Source organism: Felis catus, chromosome B1, assembly GCF_018350175.1.
Source record: "Felis catus isolate Fca126 chromosome B1, F.catus_Fca126_mat1.0, whole genome shotgun sequence".
Taxonomy (NCBI): domain Eukaryota; kingdom Metazoa; phylum Chordata; class Mammalia; order Carnivora; family Felidae; genus Felis; species Felis catus.
The window spans coordinates 204,916,918-204,941,152 of record NC_058371.1 but is presented as its reverse complement, the minus strand read 5'-3'; the positions used below and the strand labels follow the sequence as shown (position 1 = coordinate 204,941,152).

General features: G+C 57.6%; 1 protein-coding gene and 1 long non-coding RNA gene across 8 annotated transcripts in view; one reads left to right on the top strand and one right to left on the bottom strand.

Moving 5' to 3' along the window:
• The window catches only part of IDUA (alpha-L-iduronidase), a 15,099-nt gene extending 7,260 nt beyond the window's left edge, over positions 1–7,839 (top strand). The window contains exons 3-14 of one of the 2 annotated variants that reach the window (XM_023252206.2): positions 4,150–4,235; positions 4,424–4,531; positions 4,803–4,898; positions 4,996–5,198; positions 5,325–5,504; positions 5,721–5,823; positions 6,143–6,355; positions 6,436–6,557; positions 6,634–6,759; positions 6,845–6,921; positions 7,329–7,429; positions 7,578–7,839. In XM_023252206.2, coding sequence (XP_023107974.1) covers positions 4,150–4,235; positions 4,424–4,531; positions 4,803–4,898; positions 4,996–5,198; positions 5,325–5,504; positions 5,721–5,823; positions 6,143–6,355; positions 6,436–6,557; positions 6,634–6,759; positions 6,845–6,921; positions 7,329–7,429; positions 7,578–7,684 — 1,522 coding nt within the window. In that variant the 3' untranslated portion in view covers positions 7,685–7,839. 2 annotated transcript variants of the gene reach the window in all.
• Positions 3,175–24,235, bottom strand: LOC123385134. Of its 6 annotated transcripts, none has more exons than XR_006597290.1 (3): positions 14,144–16,235; positions 8,474–11,405; positions 3,175–4,927 (listed from the first exon to the last, which is right to left on the bottom strand). It is a non-coding gene; the product is annotated as an uncharacterized LOC123385134 (long non-coding RNA). The 6 variants fall into 6 exon arrangements; XR_006597288.1 differs by lacking the exon at positions 3,175–4,927 and adding an exon at positions 23,534–24,235 and having other exon boundaries at positions 7,572–11,405; positions 14,144–14,983; XR_006597291.1 differs by lacking the exon at positions 3,175–4,927 and having other exon boundaries at positions 7,572–8,649; positions 8,813–11,405.

Below are 24,235 nucleotides of genomic sequence, written 5' to 3'. Positions count from 1 at the left end.
AGGAAGGGGGGGCAGGGGTCTCTGGAGGTTCTGGGGTGAGATTCGTGGCAGGTGGAGATATTTCAGGGAGGGGCTCTTTTGGCCCATCAGAGCCCCTGTCCAGTCAGACGCAGCATGGAGGCTGGCCTTGGGCTGGCCCTGGTGGCAGGGATCGGACCTCATAACCCTGCAGCCCCTGCCCGGGCTGCCTGCCTAAATCAGGCGAGGAGATAACAGTGAGGTCACATGTGACCTTTGAGAGAATTTCAGGACACCACCCCCAACCCTGCCCCCACCGCGTCCCTCTGCCTGTTTTCTTTGTGCATTGAGGCCGGCGACCTTCACCTGGGGTCTGGAGGGGCACAGAGGGACCTGTGGTTCTGGGCCCCTGCCTGCCAGAGGGGCTGCTGACGCCCACACTGGCGCTAAGGTGGGCGCCGGGAGGGAGCTGCAGACCTCACTGGGACGGGGGCCGTGGGGTCTAGTACAGATCGGCAGGAACCTCCCTCGGGGGACCGCTGCCCAGCTCTGTGCCACATGGTTGTTTCCTTAATATTTGCCCGTAAATCACCGTTTCAAGTGATCAGACACACTCCTTTGGAAAGGAAACCTTGCATCCTGACCCTAAGTGCGAAGAGGCGGGGCCGACCACCTCCGGGGCCCCGGAGACCTGACCCAGCTTCTCCCTAAAGACACGCCTACCGCGAGCCCCGAGGTTCTAGGTGGCAAGGTGGAGAGTAAGCGGCCTCTGCCGCGCTGGCCGGGAGCCTGACACCCCCCTACCCCCATCCCCGGACCGAGGCTGCAGGTGCGCCGGGGGATCCGCGCTGCATCTCCCCCTCCGAGCCGCCCGGGGCCGGCCGTGCGCTTCGCTCCCCTCCCCTCCTGTCCGTCTGCGCCGGGAGCGCGCGCCCCCGCCGCCGAGCACGCGCGGCCGCGGCCCCGCGCTCACGCGCTCGTGCCCCCCCGCCCCCGCGCCCCCCCCCCCCCGCACTCACCGGCCCCGGCGCAGCTCTGCCTCCGGCGCACGCGCTCAGGCCCTGCCGCGGGGGCCCCCGGAGCCGCCGCCCGCCGCCGCGTGCGTGAATGAGGCCTTTGTGCCGCCGCCGCAGCCCCGGCCCCCGTGCCCACGTTCGGACCCTTGCGGGGGGCCGCGGAGTGGAGGCCGGGCCCTCCGAGAGCCGCGCCTCGCTGCAGGGGGAGTGCTGGGGTGGGCCGCACGCTTCACCTCGCTGCTCAGCCCCCTCCCTAAATTAGGTTTCTCAAACCTCTCTCTGAACGGGGCCGGGCAGAGGGAGACCAAGGTGCGGACGGCGGGGCCTAAGGACCGTTCCCCGGGGTTCGTTGGCCAGGGGTCGCCTCCGAGGTCGGGTCTTCTGGCCCCTGGGGCAGGTGTATTAGCCCCCAGATTATCCTTGGCTGCCGAGGCTGGCTGGAGAAGGGGACACTCATATCTACTCAGGGTGACAGGCTACGGATGCCTCTGCCGCTGGGGCTCCCCCCGGGGTACCACCCCCCACCCCCCCCACCCCACACCAAGTGCAGGAGCATTGATCTGAGCCCCGCGGTGCCCCCTACCCAGTGTAAGCTCAGCAGGCCGGGATTACCGCCGCTAGGGTGTGCAGAGAAAGCCCCGAGCCCCTGCATATGCCTTCACTTTCCACCGGGTCACCCCACCACCCGTGGCCCACGCCCCCTCCCCCACAGTAGTGGGACTTTGGAACGGTCTGCTGTGTGCATTTAATTTTTACCCAACTGCTTGTTAGTTTTCTTTGCTACCGGCTGTGACCTTTGGATGCGGGAGAAACGGGTGAGGGAGGTGATCCCCGCAGCCCAAAGCTCGTCCTGCTGAGCCCCTGGTGGGAAGACGCACCCCTACACAGAGGGGCCAGCCGGCAAGGGGAGGCAGGGTGCGGGGCCCAGGACGGGCAGGGGGCACTTGCGCGTGGTTGGCTGGACTTGGTCCCTCAGGTGGGCTTCGGAAGCCAGACCAGGGCTCGGCCTTGACCTCGTACGAAGTGAGGGGTGGGGGAGGGAAGGACGTTGGGGGGGGGGGCGTTGACTCGTCCATGTCCTCGCTGTGTCCGGGAAGACGACGCTGGGCCGGCCAGGCTGGGGCGTGGGATGGGAGGTTGACAGATGAAAAGCTGTCTGTCGAGGGCCGGATCGCCTCGTGACCCCCCACCTGGCCGGACTGCCCACGGCGCAGGACAAGCCCGGCCGCCACAAGAGGGCGCAGTGCAGGCCCTCCTGACATTTGGCACCTCCCTCCCGCAGATGGAGCCACAGAGCAGGTGTGTTCCTTCTCACACCTGAGCCCCTGCCACCCACCTGCCTGTGCTCCTCACTAGGCAACACCCCTCCCCCGCCCAGGCCCACCCCAGGCTCAGCGCTTGCTCCTGCGCTGCCCCACCCCCACTGCGCCTGACCCAAAGGCCGCCGGCTTCCAATGCCAGCTCCACCCCTGGATGTCCGCCTCCGTGTGGGCTCACCCCTGCCTGCCTCTGCCACCTGCACCCCTGCCCACCTAGCTGCTCAAGCGAAGTCCGAAGCGTTGTGTAAGATGTCCCCTGTTCATCAGCAGACATCCCTCCGCCCCGGAAATCTGCTGTAGGTCCTTCCCGCTGCCTTTGTGGCCACGACCCAGTCCTGGCACTACACCTCTGCCTGGGGCCCTTTCAAAACCAAGGTAGAACTACGGGGACAGTAAAAGGGTCATCGATTGTCAGGGGGAGGCGGGGAGGGTGACCAGCTGGAGCCCGGGGCATTTTTAGGGCAGCGAAGCAGCTCCGTGTGGCGCCAGGGTGGTGGGCGCCTGCCATCATGCGCTCGTCCAGACCCACGGGACGTGCACCACCAAGGGTGACCCTGCCGTGGACTCGGGGCGATGACGACGCATCGGCTCCAGCAGGTGCACCGGCTGGTGGGGGTGTGGATCGCGGGGGAGGCTGTGGGGGGGCAGGGGGCGTGGGGCATCCCCGTGCCTCCCTCAGGTTTGCTGTGAGCCTAGATCTCTTAAGGGGCTCCTGGGTGGCTCAGTAGGTTAAGTGTCCGACTTCACTCAGGTCATGATCTCGTGGTTCCTGAATTCGAGCCCCGCGTCGCGCTCTGTGCTGACAGTTCAGAGCCTGGAGCCTGCTTTGGATTCTGTGTCTGCCCCTCCCCTGCTCAAACTCTGTCTCTCTCAAAACTGAATAAACATTTTAAAAAAATTTATTAAAAACTGCTCTTAAAAAAAAAGTCTTAAAGTCGTGGCAGTGCTCCACTTGGACCTCTGAAAGGGGCTCCATTTCCTTGTGAGTCAGTCCCGTCCTCACCATGGGCACAAGGCCTCCAGTGACCTGTCACAGCCCGCACCCTGTTCTGCCCCAGGCACACTTGATGCTTCCTGCTGCTTGACAACCACAACTTTATTCCTACCCCAAGACCTTTGCACGTGCTGCCTGTCTGTTCCCCGAGGCATTCTTGCTGGCCTGCCTCATTGCTTGGTTGTTACTTCAGAGAGGCCCTCCCTGCCTGACCCTTGGCTCCCTGTCACTTCTCCCTCGGGGTACATCTGATGTGTCCTTAAAGATTCAAATAGTTGCCTGATGATTTCTGTCCCCTGTCAGAATGTGAACCCGGAGGAAATTGGGCCCCGGTCTGGGGTGGGTGTGGGGGGGTGGGTGTGGGGGGGTGGGGGAGGCCGCCCTTCCCCCTTTTCTGACTGCCCATGTTGCCTCTCGGAGTGTGGGAGAGGGGAGAGGAGTACTGTCGAGACAACTCTGGAGCCCTGACCTCCAGGTGATGCAAGACACAGGCATGGCACCCACCAGGTCCTACCAGGCTCTTCTCCCATGGCTCCCCAGTCCACGGCCAGCTGTCTTCAGTGTGCCTCGTCCTCCCCTACTCCGTCCCGTTGTATCTTTTCCAAAAGACCTGCCTGCCTCGTGCCATGCCTGAGCCCAAAGGCTTGGGCATGGGATTCAGGCACAGGCACACCAGTTCATACTAGGCTGTCAATGACTGGCAGGCTTCCGTCGTTGGCGTTTTCCAAAGACAGGGACCCTTGAGGAGTCTGGATCTGAGCCCTGTGTGGCACCTTGCAGGCTCCCTGCCTGCATGCACGTGGCCTCAGTTCCAGCCTGGGGCCCACTTCTCTCTGCGCTGACATCGAGTGTCCTCGTATAGGGGGTCAGTGGAGCAAGGCCTGAGCTACAACTTCACCCATCTGGATGGGTTCCTGGATCTTCTCCGAGAGAACCAGCTCCTCCCAGGTGAGCAGCCAGCCCCACCCTCCGTCTGCCAGTCCTGCCCCCTCCCCACCACCCGGCTCCTCTGCGTCCGCACTGGTGAGGCACCGGGGAGGCTGGCCTCCGTGCCGGCACGGTGGAGCCCAGGCTGGGTGGAGCACGGGTGCCGTGTGGCAGGCGGGCGGCAGGACAGCCACCTTCTTGTGTCGCAGGCTTTGAGCTGATGGGCAGCCCCTCCAAACGCTTCACCGACTTTGAGGACAAGCAGCAGGTGTTTGAGTGGAAGGAGCTGGTCTCCCTCCTGGCCAGGAGATACGTTGGTGGGCAGGGCACAGGCCTTAGCGGGAGAGGGGGGGTGCTCCTGGGGAGGCTCCTCCCGCATCACCCGGCCACCTTGTTGGCCTCTGTCACGAACCCTGGGCCAGGGCCCCCGGATGGGGACAGCAGGCCGGGCAGGGTGCAGTGGGCCCGCGTGGAATGAGGTGTCGTCAGCACCTCCAAGCCTCCGACCGTGGGCCCGTCTCCCTGGGACTTGGGATAGGCTTGGCCTCGCCCCTGGGGGGCACGTGTGCCAGTGGGGACACTCTGCAGACAGGTACGGACTCTCCCACGTTTCCAAGTGGAACTTCGAGACGTGGAACGAGCCAGACCACCACGACTTTGACAACGTGTCCATGACCTTGCAAGGTGGGGGGCACCTCCTGGGGTCCTGTGGGCTGAGAAGGGGCGGGAGCATCACCTCAGGAGCTGGCAGTGTGGATTCCGAGGTCCCTCCCCCACCCAGGCTTCCTGAACTACTACGACGCCTGCTCCGAAGGCCTGCGAGCCGTCAGCCCCGCTCTGCGCCTGGGCGGCCCTGGGGACTCCTTCCACCCCTGGCCGCGCTCCCCGCTGTGCTGGGGCCTCCTGGGCCACTGTCACAACGGCACCAACTTCTTCACGGGAGAGTTGGGCGTGCGGCTGGACTACATCTCCCTCCACAAGAAGGTACAAGCGCTGGGCCCCCGCCCCTCGGGCCCCGCCCCTCCCCCCCCCCCCCCCCCGCAGCCCTACCCGCGCTTAAGCGGCAGTCACGTGAGCTGGCCCCAGAGGTCCTGAGGCCCGCCTCCCTAGGGCGCGGGCAGTTCCATCTACATCCTGGAGCAGGAGCAGGCGGCCGTGCAACAGATCCAGCGGCTCTTCCCCAAGTTCGCCGACACCCCCATTTACAACGACGAAGCTGACCCGCTAGTGGGCTGGTCCCTGCCGCAGCCCTGGAGGGCTGACGTGACCTACGCGGCCCTGGTGGTGAAGGTAGGCCCGTCCAAGGACCTCCCCCCAGGGCGGCGTGCCTTACTGGGAGGGCGGGTTCCAGGGGCGCGGCCTGGGACATCCCGACCCCCTGGACCCCCGCAGGTCATTGCGCAGCACCAGAACCTGCTGGTGGCCAACACCAGCTCCCCCGTGCGCTACGCGCTCCTGAGCAACGACAACGCCTTCCTGAGCTACCACCCGCACCCCTTCACGCAGCGCACGCTCACGGCGCGCTTCCAGGTCAACAACACCCGCCCGCCGCACGTGCAGCTGCTGCGCAAGCCGGTGCTCACCGCCATGGCGCTGCTGGCCCTGCTGGGTAACCCCCCGCCCCGCCTTCCCCGCGCCCACGGGGCTGCCGGTGCACCCGGGCCGGAGCTCGGTTAGGCAGGGGGTCGTTCCAGGCCCTAGTGGTGACCGTGCCCTACCGGGGGTGGGGGCGGCTCTTGCCCCAAGCGGTCCAGCTCCCCGCCCCAGCGCGCTGGGCCGCAGCGGCTGTGGCGGGCGGGGCGCCTCCCGGTGGGGGACCCCTAGTGGCAGTGGGGGGGGGGGGAGGCTGAGTGGCAGGAAGCGAGGCCCCGGGAGGGCAGAGGGGCTGCGACTGCTGCCTAGCGACAGCCCCGCCCCCCGCCCCCTAGACGGCGAGCAGCTCTGGGCCGAGGTGTGGCAGGGCGGGACGCTGCTGGACAGCAACCACACGGTGGGCGTCCTGGCCAGCGCGCACCGCCCGGCCAGCCCCGCTGACGCCTGGCGCGCCACGGTGCTGGTCTACGCGAGCGACGACACGCGCACCCACCCCAACCGCAGCGTCGCCTTGACCCTGCGCCTGCACGGGGTGCCCCCGGGGCCGGGTGAGCTGGGGTCCCGGGGAAGGGGTGGCTCTGGAGGGGGCGGGCCCGGCGAGGCGTGGCCCCAGCGTCTGGCTCCGCAGGCCTCGTCTACGTCACACTCTACCTGGACAACCGGTTCTGCAGCCCTCACGGCGAGTGGCAGCGCCTCGGCCGGCCGGTCTTCCCCTCGGCAGAGGAGTTCCGGCACATGCGCGCAGCCGAGGTCCGAGGGCAGGGTGGGAACGGGGCGGGGAGGCTCCCAAGGTCCCAAGGCCCCGAGTACCAGTCCCTGCCCCTAGGACCCGGTGGCCGCGGCGCCACGCCCCTTCCCTGCCAGCGGCCGCCTGACGCTTCGCCCGGAGCTCCGACTGCCCTCACTCCTGCTGGTGCACGTGTGCGCACGCCCAGAGAAGCCACCAGGCCAGGCAAGTGGCGGCCCCCTCCCCCACTGCCCGGGTCCCTCCAGCCCCCCAACCCCACCCCCCAGTCACGACACCTCTCTCCCTGCAGGTGACCCAGCTCCGGGCTCTGCCCCTGACCAGTGGGCAGGTGCTCTTGGTCTGGTCAGATGAGCATGTGGTCTCCAAGTGCGTGAGTGGGTTCATTCCCGGTACCCCTAATCCCCGTTCTGTTCATCCTCCCCCTGCCCTCCACTCTGGTCCCCGGAGGCTGCAGTGCCCACGTGGTCACTCAGCTGTGGTCCTCCAAGCCCTCTGCCCCTCACACCCTGGCCACCGCTGTTTGCACAACCACACAAATGGCCCAAGACGCCACACCTGTTGATGGGGGAGCAGGGTACCCACAGGGGACATTTACAGGTGGCAGTCGGGCTCCTGTCCCTTTTCTTCATCGAGCTGGCCCGTCATCGTTGCAGGAAGAGTACAGGGACCCGGGAGGAGTCAGAAAAGGGGCTGTAGGCAATAGGGCTGTAACTCTGCGGTGTCTACACTCGCCCCACCTGGACGCCAGCCCCGGTCCTGACTGACCTTCCCAGGTGCCTGTGGACGTATGAGGTCCAGTTCTCTGCAGGTGGTGAGGGGTACGCTCCTGTCAGCAGGAAGCCGTCGACCTTTAACCTCTTTGTGTTCAGCCCAGGTATGTTCACCCATCGCCCTGGCCTCGGCACGGTGTTCCCTGGGGTGGGGTCCAGGGCTTCGTAAAGGCCAGGGTTAGGGGACTCCAGGAACCTGGGGCGGGTTCAAGGAGGCACTCACTCGAGAACACGCGTGTTTGTTTGCCTCAGACACAGCTGTCACATCTGGCTCCTACCGGGTTCGAGCGGTGGACTACTGGGCCCGACCAGGCCCCTTCTCGAACCCTGTGCAGTACGTGGAGGTCCCTGTCCCGTGAGGGCTGCCGCTGCCCAGTGACTGTGAGCTGGAGCTGACCGGTGACCCTGGGCGGCCAGGAGCTGAGGCGGGCCGGACCACCGCCGGCCATCACTGGGCTCTGTTCACCTTGTCCTGTGACTTGCTCGCCTCCTTAAAGTGCCTTTCCGCTCATCAGTCTTGGGGTTGGCCTTTGTGGATGGGCGTGCAGCCAAGTCGGGGCCTGGCTCCAGCAAGGCCTTCCCCGCCTCTCTCCCCCGCCTTCCAGAGTGCTTTCCCCCACCGCGGGAGCCAGGATGGGGAGCACGCTGAGCACAGGGGGACCGAGGTCCGGCTGCCATTAGGACAGCTGCCCTGCCTGCCTGGGGTCTCTGGCATCACTGCTGGGTGTGGGGGCCCCATTGCTGTCCCCGGCCCGTTCTGCAGAACAGGGGCTGAGGCTGTGCTTGGAGGGGTCCTGCCTGGGTCAGGTTGGAGCCCAGGAGGGGACCCCCTTCCTGAGCCCGGACAGGCTGACCCCTGTACCCCCAGGTGGGAGGTCGGGTGGGGCTTCCAAGCTATCTGGCCCCAACCGTGGCCAGCGGCCGAAAGGGTCTGCAGCGCCACCTGTAGGCTGCGCCTGCCGGCATGATCATCCCAGTTCTATACCTGAGCCCAGAAGGAAACATCACACTGAGACCAGGATGACCCGGGACCGTTTGCAGGGGTGTGGCGCGGGCAGGGAAGCTGCACAGGTTGTACAGGACCCCGGGACCCCTTTCCACACCCATACCCCGCCTCAGGCAGATGCAGCGGGTGGGGGCACCCTTACCGGTCCAGAGACAGAAAGGTGTGGAGAGGCCACCTGGCAAGGAGCAGAGACCTTCAGCCCGGGGTCGCAGCCAGCCAGGGAGGGGGCCCTGTGAGCAGGAGCGCGGGTGTGGTGGCTCTGATCTCCCTTCCTCTGCTGCCCTCCGGGGCTACGTTGGGCTCAGGACGGGGGGAGGTCTGAAGGGCAGAGGAAGACCAGAGCTACTCAGCCCCTCTGGCTCTCCAAAACCTGCCGGTCCCCTGTCCACGCGCAAAACCCAAGAGCCACCAGGTGCCCCCGACTGCCCGATCGCGGGAAGTCAGCATGACTGTCCATCCCTCCGAACCCCAAAGTCCTTACCTGTTCCTCTTGCCCCACGTGGGTGCCTCAGTGCCTGGGGGGCCCGGTCCGTGTGTCTCTGTGGGGCACCGTTACCCACTGACTGCTATTGTCACCCAAGGCGCAGTCCCCGGGTTCTAGGCATGGTCTTCCCGTCCTTTCATGAAACCTGTCTCAGCCAGCTCAGTGGTCACGACAGAGCGTGACAAAGTCCCGCATGGCTCCAACTGCAGAAACGCGTTCTCTCCCAGCCCCAGAGGCCAGTCTGACATCAAGGTGTGGGCAGGGTTGCTTCCTTTGAGGCCTCTTTCCTGGGCTCGTGCACAGCTGCCTCCTTCCTGCACGTGTCTGTGTCCTTGTGTTCCCTGCCTGGAAGGATATAAGTCACATGGATTGACCTCATCGCAGTCTCCTCTGTAAAGGCCCCACCTGCAGATAGAATTCTGTTCTGAGACCCTGGGGTTAGAACTTCAACATAAGAATTTGTGGGGGATAGTGGGGCCTGGGTGGCTCGGTCGGTTGAGCGTCCGACTTCGACTCAGGTCATGATCTCGCAGTTCGTGGGTTCAAACCCCACGTCGGGCTCTGTGCTGACAGCTCGGGGCCTGGAGCCTGCTTCGGATGCTGTGTCTCCCTCTCTGCCCCTCCTCCACCCGTGCTTGTGCGTGTTCTCCATTGGGGGGGGGCATACGGTTCAACTCCCAATGAGCACCTACCCCATTTTCCCCTCGTGGTTGGCACCCATCCCCCACTAGTAAAACAGCGTCTTCTCTACCTGCTGGTTCAGTGGTCTGAGGACCCGATGGAGCCCCTGGGCTCCCGGCCTACAGGAGGGGGACTGAGTCGCCCGGTGGGCCAGGCCCTTCCTTGGATGCCAGGACCTTCAAGCTGGAAGAGCTGAGATTCCCTGGGCAGTGAGGCTGCCCCCGCCCCCCCCCAAGCCCTGGGTTCTGGCTTTTGGTGGAACGGCAGCACACGGACAGAGTTTGCACCTCAGCCCTGAGCTCCTAGCTCAAGCCGGAGGTCGGAGGAGTCCCTCCTTTGGAGGTGGCTGTGGCTCCGGGGCAGTCAGGACGACACCGCCGTACCCTCTGCCGGTCGTGGTGTCCCCACCGTGACCAGCTTCCGTGTTGTCAGGCTGCCACCAGGTTGCCCACGCATCCCCGTTCTCCGACGCGCTGACGGGTAGCTTTGGTCCTTGCGGATTTGTGGTTGGGCTTCCCGAGAGCTGGGGAGTCCTCGTGACTGGCCCACACGTAGTCTCTCTGCCTGGGCTCGGGGGGATAGCACTGGGGTGGCAGGGAGGCCTGAGTCCCAGGTGCGGGGACACCTCCAGATCCAGGCAGGTGTGTCCGTGGGACACAACACCCTCCCTCCGTGCTTCTCCCCGGACCTCGTCCTCAAGTTTCCCGTCTTGGGCTTCAGGAGTCTGGCCAGCCACCCGCCCCCCTGGACGATACCTTGTGCGAAGCCGGGCCGGGCCCGGTGCGTGGGCTGGGTTCGGCCCGCTGAGGCACCGTACGTGTGCGCCTTTGCCCACAACCGTGTCTGCACGTTCTCGTATCCCAACAGCCAGCAGGAACCTCCCCCCCCCCGCCCCCTCCCCGGTAAAGCCCCGGGTGGGCTGAGAGCAAGGGGGGCCGGCACTTCCTGTCTGTACCGCTGACTTCCAGCTGTTCCTGGGCCAGTCCCTACTAGTTTCCCTTCGGGACGGAACACTGCATGCACTTGGTCCTCAGGGGGCACTTGGGTCACACGGCCACTGGGGAGATGGGGTCAGACTTTGGCCCCAGCTCAGGGCCGCTTTTCAAGTGGATAATTAATTTTTTTCAATGTTTATTTTTGAGAGACAGAGTGAGTTGGGGAGGGGCCGAGAGAGAGGGAGACACAGACTCCGAGGCAGGCTCCAGGCCCCGAGCTGTCAGCACAGAGCCCGACGCGGGGCTGGAACTCACAAACCGCGAGATCATGACCTGAGCCGAAGGCGGAGGCTCCACCGGCTGAGCCCCCCAGGCGCCCCCTCGAGTGCATAACTGATTTTGATCAGGAGGAAGTGGCCTTGCCCTAGGGCGCTAGGAGTCTGGGCTGGAGGGCTTTCTCCTGTGGGCACCTGCCACCGGCAATGTGGGCCCGACGGGCCGTCCACCCAAGTGGCGAGTGGCCTGTGTCCTGCCTGGATGAGCTGCAGGGACTTCTCTTGCCGACACTGCCCGACGCCCAGGAAAGCGGCCAGAGAAGAGTGCGTGTGCTGGTGCGTGCCACACCCCAAGTCTAGAGTGTCACCGAGCACTGGGCCTCGCAGAAGCAGGTGCTGTCGGGCGCGGCGAATTACCTTACATCAGACAGGACGTGCCGGCATCTCCTAGACCATCGGATCCCAAAGGTTTTCCTGGAAGCTCCTGGCCTTTCCCACCCTGTGGTCACCACGGGTCTTACCGGGGCATGCAGGGTACTTGCCCAAGTTCGGCCGGCCGGCCGGCCGGGCAGTGTCCTCGAGAAAACCAAGATCCCTGAAGGGCCAGACTAAGACGGGGGTGGTGCCATCAAGGTGCACCGTGGGAGCGTGCTGGCCTCTGCGTTGTGCGAAAACTGGCTGTTACGATTTTCTTCTTCGCTGAGGATAGAAAAAGCACACGCAGGTTAGCCGTGGATCAGGTGATGGAACCGCATGTGGTTTTCTCCGTACTCTCAGCTACGATCGGCCTCGGCACAGGATACGTGGTGGTCACCTGTCCTGGCAGCATCGGCAAGCTGTGTGAACACAGAAGGGATCCACCCCCTGGCAGCTCCCAAGGGTCTGACGCCGGAACCGATCTCTGCAGGTGTCGCACAACTGTGCTGGGCTGGGCTGGGCGGGGAGGGGCCGGCCTGGGGGCTTCCGCAATGGCCGGGCCATTGGTTACATAGAAACGCCCCCTCCCTATGTTCCAGGGACTACAGAAGGCCCTGAAGGCAGAGTCTGCAGAGCCCTCGGGCTCACGGACTCGGCCAGTGCCACCTCTACTGCCCCCCCCCCCCCCCCCCGCCACCACTGTAATGGCTTTCAGGTGATGGTATTGGCATCATCCCAGGGCCATTATCCAGTAACCCCCAGAGGTCTGAGAGCAGTCACGGTGCCCCGTATGCACTTGGGGACACGTGCCAGCAACTGCGTTACGAGCTCTTCCTTTAGGGGACCCGACCTGCCCCTCCATCAAGGGCTCTGGAGCGTCACTGTGACCGGTCGTGTCTGAGAACGGCCCACCAGACACCATCTGCCTGCAGATGCCCCGATCAGGTGCTTTGGAAGCTGCCCGTCTGCTTCGTCTCTTGGCGCCCTGCACGTAACCGGTCGCTTCTTGTTTGCAGAAGACGCCTGCGGTCCGCCACTTCAGAGACACCCACGTGTGGGCCGCCCGGGGCCCCTCAGGACTTGATCCGACTCACTGGCCTGTCTCGGGCACGGCCAGGACCCCAGGTCCCGAGCGGCGGGTCCCGAGGCGGGTGGCGCTGTAGCTGCCGGTGGGCAGCCAGCCTCCTCCACTCCAGGCGCTCGGGCCGGCTCCGCACACCCGGTCCCCGTGGCCGCACCGTCATGCACCTGTGTGCCGATGGAGATACGCTGCCATGAGGCTTCTCGGGCTCCTGTCAGGGCAGCCGCGGAGACCCGGGCTTCCTCGCCCCGGGGGGGGGGGGGGGAGCCGTGTTAGGGTCGCACCTCCTCGTGGTTCTGGAGGCCGAGGGATGACCGGGCACGGATGTGACGGGCGAGGGCTTGATGGCCCTGGGCTAGAGGACCGAGCGGCCTTGGCCCCGTGTCCTTCTCAAGTCTCGGGTGTCCCTCCTGAGGGACGGTTTGCAAGCAGTTTACAGGTCGTAAACGCTACTCCTCAGCAAACGGGGACCTCCACGAGTCCAGCCTTGCGCCACCCAGTGGCCACAGAGACCCGGCCCCACGTGGCCCCGCTCAATTTCCCTTCTTCCCTTTCTGCTTCCACCTGCGCTGTGCCCGGGGAGCCTGAGTGCCCGTGACGCCACTTCCCAGCCACAAGGTCAACCCCCAACTCCTCAGAGCTGAGCCGCCTCGTGCCAGGAGCCCGTGTGGAAGGTCCGTGTCCTGGGGCCACTGCCAGTGCTGATGGCCCCGTGGGTCAGGGCCCCGGCAGGGAGGACGTGCGCACTCTGGCTTCGACGCAGGGACCGGCTGCAGAGGCGGGTCGGGAAGCAGAAAGCCCAAGGGAGCCCCAGGCAGGGGTGTTACCCTTCCAGGTGCGAGGGAGGAAGAGAGGGGTGCCCCGCAGGCCCGAGGCTTCTAACCTTGCCCTTGGACTCCTCCCAGCTTGTGCATAGACCAAACCAGGCATGACTTGGAGTCCAGCACAGGGAGGGGCCGGCAGTGGGCCTGCTGGGGGAGGGGAGGGGAGGGGGGGCCCCGTTGAGGGCCGCAGGAGGGGTGGCGCGGCTGCAGAGGAGGGCCACCCTGAGCCTGGTGCCCTCGCCCACAGCCCAAAGAGGGCGCTGGGGCAGCTTGGGCAGTGGGAGGGTGTGGATGGAACCTGGCCCCTGGCGTGATGGGACGGCACGGATGCACACCCCTCCCAGGCTGGGTGAGTGCGGGGTGTGGCTGCCGGGGTTCATGCATGCCACTGTCCGGCCCAGCACCGAGACGTTACCATCTGCCATGCCCACTGGGGCGCGGCCCAGGCACCCTGACACCAGGCCAGAAGTCTCCCCGACACCCTTCTGCTCGAGGGTCTCCACCTGGGTTGGCAGAGGAGAAGGCCTCTGCAAGCGGCCCCTCCCCGCCCGAGCCAAGTTGGGCTGTGGGTGCCCAACTCAGCAGCCAGAGGGCCAGAGCCCCGTCGCCCACCGGCCACACAGGGGCCCTGGGCGGGCTGGCGCGATGGCCGTCCCTCCAGGGGACGTCGTGTGTGGTAGGCAGGAGGGGGCCGTGAATGCCAGCACCGTCCCCAGCTCCTGCCTCCCGCTCCAGACCACGACCCTTGGGGAGAGCTACAGAGAAGCCTGAGAAGGAACACCCCGGGGCCAATGACAGTGTGAGCTGGGCTTCGCCATCAGGGAGGCTTGTCCACCGGTCGGCCCTGCTCAGGATGGCCTGGCCTGCCCAGGCCGGGGGCAGGGGCGGGGGATCCCCTCAGGGACCAGGGGTGCACATACGCAGGGGCCTGAGGCTGGTTGTCGGCAGGAGTGTTGGTCAGCCCCAGGAGTTCTCGCCCCGTCCTGGGAGAGCCCGCCGTGAAGCAGGACTGGTGTCACACACCCACACCCGGTGACTCTTCTGTGGGGACAGCCAACCCCGGGAAGGGGCTCCCAGGTCAAGGCTTAGACCAGGGGCTGCTCCTCCGAGCTCACCTCCCAGAAGGATGTGCGTGGGGCCGCCCCCGTACGCCGTCTGTGGCTGAGAGTCACAGGTAGCACTCCCAGTGTCCCTCGAAGAGGAAGGAGTAAGTGGGTCCCGGTCTGGCCAAACAGTGGTTCCAGAACAGATGCAGGAAGGAGGCCAGCCCTGTGCTCTGCTGAGGGAAAGCTCCAGTGAGGCTCTCAAGTTGAGAGAGCAGTGACAGGAGGGAAGGCGTAACCAAAGAGGTTGTGCGCGTGTTAAGACGTCTAAAACGATTTACGTCCCCGAGTCGGGCATTCATGTACTCACTCAACAAACACTGATGCGGCGTCTGTGTGCTGCAGGCCTGTCCCCTCAGCCGTGTCCTGACCCGACCGCTCTGTGGAGGGCTCTCCTCTGTCCTTCCAGCACGTCAACCTGGGTTGTCTTTTAAAACAACGCCTTTGCTGAAGCATAACGGAACCAATAATGTGCACTATCGAAAGTGTACAATTGGATACGTTTTGGCACATTTACATCCAAGACCACAGTCCAGACAGCATCATCAATCACCCCCAGACGTCCCCACGCCTCCCCCGTCCCCGGATCCTGCCCTGTCCCTGCAGAGCCACTGGCTGTTCTAGAATGTTACACAGATGCCATCATGCAACGTGCACTCTTTACTTCTAACGTTTCTTTCCCTTGAGACACCTGTTTCATTCTACTGTTGACTAGGTCCCGTCCTATGGGTGTGGGGCAGTCCGGGTGCCCACTCACTTGTGGGACATCTGTGTGGTTTCCAGTTTGGGGCTATCACATCCGTGCGCCAGTCTTTGTACGGACACGCGCCTTCTTCTCTGTCGGGTAAACACCTGGGAGTAGAATGACCAGATCACAAGACTAGACGTGATGTGTGCTTACCTCTGAAAACGCTTGCTAAACCGTTTTCCAAAGTGGTCGTGTCACCCGTGTGGGGAGCTCTGTTCAGCACACGCCTACGTTGATCTTGCGTCTCGGAAAGTGCGCTAGTATTAGTTCTAGTGGCTTTTTTCTTGCAGGTTACATAGAATTTTCTACATAGATGATCATGTCATTTACAAATCAAGGCCATTTTACTTACTTCTTTCCAATCCGTCTGGCTCGAACCTCCAGGTACAACGTAGAATAGCAGAATGGAAAGAGCAAACCCACCGCCTTGTTCCGATTTTAGAGCGAGCTTTAGCGTTAGTCTTTAATAATTAAGTGTGATGTCAACAGTAATGTTTCTTCAGACCGGAGAAGCCTTTTCCAGGGTTAGTTTGCTGAGAGTTTTTTTCCATCGGGAACAGGTATTAGATTCTGTCCATTGCTTTTTCGATATCTATCGGGATAATCTTACGGCTTTTCTTTCAGTTAATATGGTAAATTACACTAACGGATTTTCAAATGTTAATTTGCATCTCTGGGCTCAATCCCACCTGATCACCATATGTTATCCCTTTTCATACTTGCTGGTTTCACGGAATGAGTTGGGAGGTGTTTCCTTCTCTTCCCTTTTCTGGTAGCATTTTTGTAAAATGGGTTTTGTTTCCTCCCCAAATGTTTGTTTGTTTTTCTTTTTGTTTGTTTGTTTGTTTGTTTGTTTGTTTTTAGGAATCTCTACACCCAATGTGGGGCTCGAACTCACCACCCTGAGATCAGGAGTCACACGCTCCACTGACTGAGGCAGCAAGGCTCCCCCTTCCCTAAATGTTTTGTAGAATTTGTCAGTGAAGTCCTCTGGGTGTGATGTTTTCTTTGTGGGAAGGTTTTTAACTATAAGTTCAAATTATTTAATAGATATATTCAGGCTCCCTATCTCTTGTAGAATGAGCTCTGGCAGTTTTTAATATTCAGTGAATTTTTCCATTTCACCTAATGTGTCGAATTTGTTGGTGTGAAGTTATTAATAATATTTCCTGTTTTTATATTAACATGTGTTAGACCCATAGTGGTGTAGCCACTCTCATTTCTGATATCAATTCCTGTTTCATTTCTCTTTAACTCCAGATCCATCTGTAAGAGAGTTATTGATTTTACTGATTTTCTTAAAGAAACAGCTTTTGGTTTCATTATTTTTCTCTATTTTTCTATTTCATTGATTTCTTTTTTTTTCAACTTTTTTTATTTATTTTTGGGACAGAGAGAGACAGAGCATGAACGGGGGAGGGGCAGAGAGAGAGGGAGACACAGAATCGGAAATAGGCTCCAGGCTCCGAGCCATCAGCCCAGAGCCTGACGCGGGGCTCGAACTCACGGACCGCGAGATCGTGACCTGGCCGAAGTCGGACGCTCAACCGACTGCGCCACCCAGGCGCCCCTCTATTTCATTGATTTCTTTTTTTTTTTTTTTTTAATTTTTTTTTCAATGTTTGTTTATTTTTGGGACAGAGAGAGACAGAGCATGAACGGTGGAGGGTCAGACAGAGAGGGAGACACAGAATCGGAAACAGGCTCCAGGCTCTGAGCCATCAGCCCAGAGCCTGACGCGGGGCTCGAACTCACGGACCGCGAGATCGTGACCTGGCTGAAGTCGGACGCTTAACCGACTGCGCCACCCAGGCGCCCCTCTATTTCACTGATTTCTAATGTGACCTTTTTTATTTCTTTTTCTGTCTACTTTGGGTTTCATCTGTTCTCATGATGGACGCTAAGGTCAATGAATCATGTCTTCTCTAAAATACATGTGTAGTGGTATACGTTTCCCTAAGTACTGCTTTAACTGCATTCCACAGGTTTTTTTTTTTTTTACATATTGTCTTTTCATTTCCATTTTGTTCAAAATAACTTTTTAAGTTGCATTTTCATGTTCTCTTTTGTGGAAAAATAACTTTTTAAGTTTATTTACTTATTTTGAGAGAAAGAGAGCGAGCACAAGCTGGGTGAAGGGTCAGAGGAAAAGAGAATTCCATGCAGGAGCATGGAGCCCAATGTGGGGCTTGATCCCATGACCCTGGGATCATGACCTGAGCCAAAATCAAGAGTCGGTTGACCAACTGACTGAGCCACCCAGGTGCCCCATAGTGTAAAATAATTTTTAATTTTCATTTTGTTTTTTCTTCAATACATGGGAAATTAAGAAGCAGATTATTTGGTTTGCAAATATTTGAGAATTTTCCAGATAGCTTTCTGTTAGTGATTTCTAATATAATTGTAGTGTGGTCAGAGAGCATTCTTTTAATGACTTGAGTTATTTTATATATGTTGAGACCTGGGCCCAGAAAATGAAAGACTCTCCTATAAATATTAATTAGGCCAAGTTAGGTGGCAGTGTTTTTCAAGTCTTCTATGTCCCTAATTATTTTGTGCCCACTTGTGGAATCTAATATTGGGAGAAGAGAGTGGAACTCTGTGTATAATTGTGGATTTGCCCATTTCCCCCATCAGTTTTTGCTTCATGGACTTTTATCATCTGTCATTAGGTTCATGCACATTTAGGGTTGTTATGTCCTTTTGATGATGTTATCAGTTTGTTATCGCAAAATGAACCTATTTATCCCTGGTGATACTCTCACTGTGGGTTTTCTTTCTTTTGATGAGCGTCAGCATAGGATAACTTTCCCCATCCTTTTACTTTCCCCGATTTGTGTCTGTGAAGTGTGTTTACATAGGTAGCACCGAGTTGAGTCTTGCTATTTTACCCAATCTGGCAACCTCTGCTTTTTAATTGGGATGTTTAGGCCATTTACATTTAGTGTGATTATTGATGTGGTTGGGTTTAATCTATCATCATGCTATTTATCTTTTATTTGTCTTGTCTATTGTTTTCCCCACTTTTCCTACTTTCTGTCTTAAAAAAAAAAAACTCATTCTGGGGAGCCTGGGGAGCTCAGTCGGTTAAGTGTCTGACTTCAGCTCAGGTCACAATCTCTCTCTCAAAAGTAAACAAACAAACAAACAAACAAACAATAAAACCCTCGTTCAATCTGTCTCCTTTGTTGCTTAAAAAAATTTTTTAATGTTTATTTATTTTTGAGAGAAAGACAGAGACAGAGCATGAGCGGCGAAGGGGCAGAGAGAGGGAGACACAGAATCCAAAGCAGGCTCCAGGCTCTGAGCTGTCAGCACAGAGCCCGATGCGGGGCCCAAACCCACGAACCGCAAGATCATGACCCAAGCCGAAGTCGCACGCTTAGCTAACTGAGCCACCCAGGCACCCCTCCTTTGTTGCTTTATTAGGTGCAACTATTTTAGTGACTGCTTTGGGATTTATACCGCATGTTTTAACTTGGCAATGTCTCCTGTCAATGATATGATACCGTCTCTATGTAGTAAAAGAGCCCTGTTACACTGTATTTTCACTTTTTCCTCCCAGACTTTGTGCTTTTGCGGTCATATATTTTACTTTTTCATATGATAGAAGCCCCGCAATACACTGTTGTTGTTTTTGCTTTAAACAGCTGATTCTCACGGTGTCTGGTTGGTTCAGTCAGTAGAGCACGTGACTGTTCATATCAGCGTCTTGAGTTCAAGCCCCACATTGGATGTGGAGCCTACAAAAAAAAATAAACAGCTAATTGTCTTTTAAAGAGATTTAAATGATAAGAAAAACATTTCTTATTATTACTCATGAAGCTACCATCTCGGGTGCTCTTTATTATTATTAATAGTGTGTGTGTGTGTGTGTGTGTGTGTGTGTGTGTGTGTATGTGTGTGTGTGTGCGTGTGCACGTGTGTGTCCGTGTGCATGTGCGTGCATGTGTGTGTGTGTGTGTGTGTTCAGGTTTCCATCCGGTGCCACCTTCCTGCTGCTCAGAGGATGTCCTTTAACAGTTCTTCTAGTATAGATTTGCTGGTAAGTAATTCTTCCAGCTCCTTGTGTCTGAAAAAGTCCTCATTTCATCTTTGTTCCCAAATGACATTATCGACAGTAAAGAATGAAGGTTGGCAGGTTTTGTTTTCAGTATTGTAAAGATCTTGCGCCACTGTCTTCCTGCACGCACTGTGTTCACCCAACAGGACATCAACAAAACATCCTTTTCTTTGCTCCTGTATATGAAAAAATTTCCCCTGGGGGCGCCTGGGTGGCGCAGTCGGTTAGGCGTCCGACTTCAGCCAGGTCACGATCTCGCGGTCCGTGAGTTCGAGCCCCGCGTCGGGCTCTGGGCTGATGGCTCAGAGCCTGGAGCCTGTTTCCGATTCTGTGTCTCCCTCTCTCTCTGCCCCTCCCCCGTTCATGCTCTGTCTCTCTCTGTCCCAAAAATAAATAAACGTTGAAAAAAAAAATTCCCCTGGATACCTTTTTAAAAATAAGATTTATTTATTTATTTATTTATTTACATCCAAGTTAGCATATAGTGTAACAATGCTTTCAAGAGTAGATTCCAGAAATTCATGCCCTATGTATAACACCCAGTGCTCATCCCAACAAGTGCCCTCCTTAATGCCCCTTACCCGTTTGGCCCATCCCCCACCCACAACACCTCCAGTAACCCTCAGTTTGTTCTCCATATTTATGAGTCTCTTCTGTTTTGTCCCCCTCCCTGTTTTTATGTTATTTTTGCTCCCCTTCCCTTATGTTCATCTGTTTTGTCTCCTTAAGTCCTCATATGAGTGAAGTCATATGATTTTTGTCTTTCTCTGACTAATTTCACTAGCATAATACCCTCCAGTTCCATCCACGTAGTTGCAAACGGCAAGATTTCATTCTTTTTGATCACCGAGTAATACTCCGTTGTATATATATACACCACATTTTCTTTATCCATTCATCCATCGATGGACATTTGGGCTCTTTCCATACTTTGGCTATTGTCAATAGTGCTGCTATAAACATGGGGGTGCATGTGTCCCTTCGAAACGGCACACCTGTATCCCTTGGATAAATGCCTAGTAGTGCAATTGCTGGGTCGTCGGGTAGTTCTATTTTTAGTTTTTTGAGGACCCTCCATACTGTTTTCCAGAGTGGCTGCACCAGCTTGCATTTCCACCAACAACGCAAAAGAGATCCTCTTTCTCCGCATCCTCGCCAACATCTGTTGTTGCCTGAGTTGTGAATGTTAGCCATTCTGACAGGTGTGAGGTGCTATCTCATTGTGGTTTTGATTTGTATTTCCCTGATGATGAGTGATGTTGAGCATCTTTTCATGCGTCTGTTGGCCATCTGGATGTCTTCTGGAGAAGTGTGTTCGTGTCTTCTGCCCATTTCTTCACTGGGTTATTTGTTTTTTGGGTGTTGAGTTTGATAAGTTCTTTGTAGATTTTGGATCCTAACCATTTATCTGATATGTCATTTGCAAATATCTTCTCCCATTCTGTCAGTTGCATTTTAGTTTTGCTGATTGTTTCCTTCGCTGTGCAGAAGCTTTTTATTTTGAGGAGGTCCCAATAGTTCATTTTTGCTTTTGTTTCCCTTGCCTCTGGAGACGTGTTGAGTAAGAAGTTGCTACAGCCAAGATCAAAGAGGCTTTTTCCTGCTTTCTCCTCGAGGGTTTTGATGGCTTCCTGTCTTACGTTTAGGTCTTTCATCCATTTTGAGTTTCTTTTTGTGTCTGGTGTAAGAAAGCGGTCCAGGTTCATTCTTCTGCATGTCGCTGTCCAGTTTTCCCAGCACCACTTGCTGAAGAGACTGTCTTGATTCCATTGGATGTTCTTTCCTGCTTTGCCAAAGAGTAGTTGGCCGTACGTTTGTGGGTCCATTTCTGGGTTCTCTCTTCTGTTCCATTAATCTGTTTTTGTGCCAGTACCATCCTGTCTTGATGCTTACAACTTTGTAACACAGCTTGAAGTCCGGGATTGTGATGCCTCCAGCTTTGGTTTTCTTTTCCAAGATTGTTTTGGCTCCCCTGGATACTTTTACGCTATTCTCTTTTTAACTGTTCTTTAGCATTTTGAGAATGATGTACCAGCTTTAATGTAGTTTTCTTCATGTTTCTTGTGTTTAAGTTTTGTTGAGCTTTGGGAACTGTGGGCTAATGTTTTTCATTACATTTGTTAAAACACAAACAAACCTGGCCATTTTCTTAAAATGTATTTTCTTTCCTGTTTCCACTTCCTGTCTTCTGAGACTCCAACTCCACTGGTAGCTCACCTTTGTGGAGTTGCCCAGTGGCTCAGTGACAATTAGTTCATTTTCCTTTTCAGTCGCTTTTCTCTTGGTGTTTCATTTGGGTGGGCTTTATTGCTATGACTTCAAGCTCACAATTTTTTTCTTGTGCAAGATTCTATTAATCCCATTCAACGTATTCTTTATCTCAGACATTGTAATTTTCATTTCCAGAAGTTCAATTTGAGGCTTTAAAAAAATCGTCCATATCTGTCCTTAACATATTCAGGCTTCCCTCCAGCATCTCGAACATGTGGAATATGGTCACGGGGAGCGTAAAGGATGTTCTCGCCTACCAATTCTAAAATCTTTGTCACATCCGAGTTAGTTTTGATTGATATTCTCCCTCATTATGGGTTATAATTTCTTGCCTCTTTTCATGCCTAATTATTTTTGGTTGCATGTCAAACACTGTGTATTCTACCTTTTCGGGTGCTGGATAGTTTTATATTTCTGTAAGTGTCCTTATATTTGTTTCTGGGATGCAGTTAAGTTACTTGGAGCTTGTGTGACCCTTTTGGGTTTTGTCTTTAAGCTTTGTTGGGCAGGACCACAACTATATGTAGTCTAAGGTTGATTTTTCTCTGCTACTGAAGCAAAACCCTTCTTTCTACTTTAACTGATGCCCCTTAAATTAGGAGGTTCCCAACTCTGGCTGTCAGACACAGACACTATTCCCACCATCTATGGGCTTGCCTCCTTCTGGATGGTTCTTCCTCTAAGTTGGGTGGGTTTTTTCCTTCTAATTCTTGTACCAGCCTGCAGCCAGCTGAAGCCAGGAGGCTGACCCTCTGTGCATCTCTGGGGGATCTCTCCCTCTCTGCACAGCTATTTCCTCTCCAGGACTCTGCCCTGTGAACTCTGGTCGTCTTGTCCTCCCGGGACTCCCCACTCCATGCCTTCAACTGAGGGAGACCTCGGGGCTCTGCCTGGGTCCCCACTGCCTACACTGAACCCTGGAAACCCTCTCCAAGCAGGGGAGCAGGGATGGTTGTAGTCTTTCTCACTTGTGTCCCATCTCTCAAGGATCATTATCCTTTGCTGTGTGATGCTCTGTGTTTTGGGTGCTATTTTTCACATATATTTATTTCTGTCCTTTTTTTTTTTTTTTTTTTTTTTTTTTTTTTTTTGCTGTTTCGGGCAAGAGCATGTGAATCTGGTCCCTGTTACTTCATCTGGAGCAGAAGCAGAAGCCTGCACATCAGCTGGTTTCAATTCCCTGCCAAGCGCTTTCCACCATCTGATGCATTTCTCAGTCCTTACACCTGCTGTTACGATGCCGTGTGTGTGAGGGCTGAGGCCTCATCCTCCTGGCAAAACCCCACATCTCTAGCCCCCTGACAGAACCTGGCACAGGGCCAGGGCTCATTGTGTCATGCTTGAATGATGCTATGAAGAACAACATATTTGGGGGGGTTCACCTGTGCCAGGCAGGTGAGAGACAGAAACTCCGCCACTCTGTGTGACCAGATGGTAGACGGGGGGACCGAGACAGGGAGGTTAGCCAATTGCCCTAAGTCTCAGTCTTAAAGGGGGAGGATTTAAACAGGTTTGGTGTTTCAGGGCAGCTGTCAGGAAGGGGCAGTGGGAGCTTGGCGGCGGGAGGGCTTCCTGGAGGAAGTGGCCTGGGCTGGGCATTCAGGCAGCCCTGGCTCCTGCCTGGGGAGCCCCGAAAGGTGGGCCTGGGGGTGCGGAAGTGGCGAGGCTGGGAAGGAGAGCTGGGTACTCTTTAGTGGGGGCCACCATGTTCTGTGCCCCCGCCAGGGGGCAGCGTGTCCCTGCGTGTCCCGTGGGACGAACCCCAGAGCAGCTCTCTGGGGCCTTACCAGTACCCGCTGGGCGGCCACACCTCCTCGCCCACCTGCCCGGACTGCCGCCCCACCCGGGGCTGCTCATCGGCCTGTAACCCCTCCCAGCATCCACCTTGGCCCTCACACCCGCACTGACTGCGGCGCCTTCAGCCTACTTCCTTGTGTGTGACCTCCCCCGACGTCACAGCCACCTTTCCACACACCTGCCTTTGGTGGCCTACACGCCTGTCGGAGCTTTCACTCTCTGGTTGTGTCTCCTCACAGACCTGTTCCTGAAGTCCAGGGCAGCCTTTGCAGTAGCCGAGAACCCCTCCGCCCGCCTGCCCATCTTGTCTGGGAACGCCTGTCTGTACCCCCAGTGCCAGCCCCCCGCCCAATCCCTCCTTCTCAGGCGGGTTGGAACCAGCTCTCCGTGCTCCCTCCCCACCTGCGGGGCCTGAGTCCAAGTGCCGGAAGCCTACTCAGGTCTGCCCTTGAGGCCTCCCCTCAGGGCGCACGCGGGACAGGGTTGGGCTGGGCTCACCTCCACCCACCCACGAAGTGCCTACCTGGTCTGGAGACAGGATTTGGGAACCTGCCTTCTCACTCGCTTGGGAAGGGTGGGCAGTGTGGGCCTTGATAGCTCCAAACCCTGGATGCTGGCACTCCCTCACCCAGCTCTCCTCTGCCTTGGGGATGTTGGTTTCCAAGCCTTCTGCAGTTGCAATCTTTTCTGGAAGGCTTCCTGGAAGAGGGGACTCCTTCGAGGATAGAGGTTGCTTTAGTCAGGGTTCCTGATGCAACAGCATGGACGGAAGTCCAGAGGAGACCGAGAGGCTGCTGTGGAGCACCATCGTGACCGTGATTTTTCAGGGCGCCTGGGTAGCTCAGTAGGCTGAGCATCTGCCTTCGGCTCAGGCTGTGATCTCACTGCTCACGAGTTCGAGCCCTGTGTTGGGTGAGCTCGAGTCCACTCCAGGCTCAGCATTCTCTCTCCCTGTCTCTATGCCCCTCACTCGCTCGTGCTCTCTCTCTCTCTAACTCAGAAATAAACGAATAAATTTTAAAAAATTTATAGAAAAATGGTGATTTCTCCATTCAAGCGAAGTGACAGTGGGGCAGAGGCTCAGTCACAGGCCAGAGACGGTGTGCAGAAGGGTCAGAGAGACGTGCTGGGTGCAGGCAGGGGAGGCGTGGCGGTCAGAGCGCGCAGGGTGTGGCGTAGGGCCAGGCAGGGGCGGGCGGGGGGGGGCAGTGTGCAGAAAGAACCC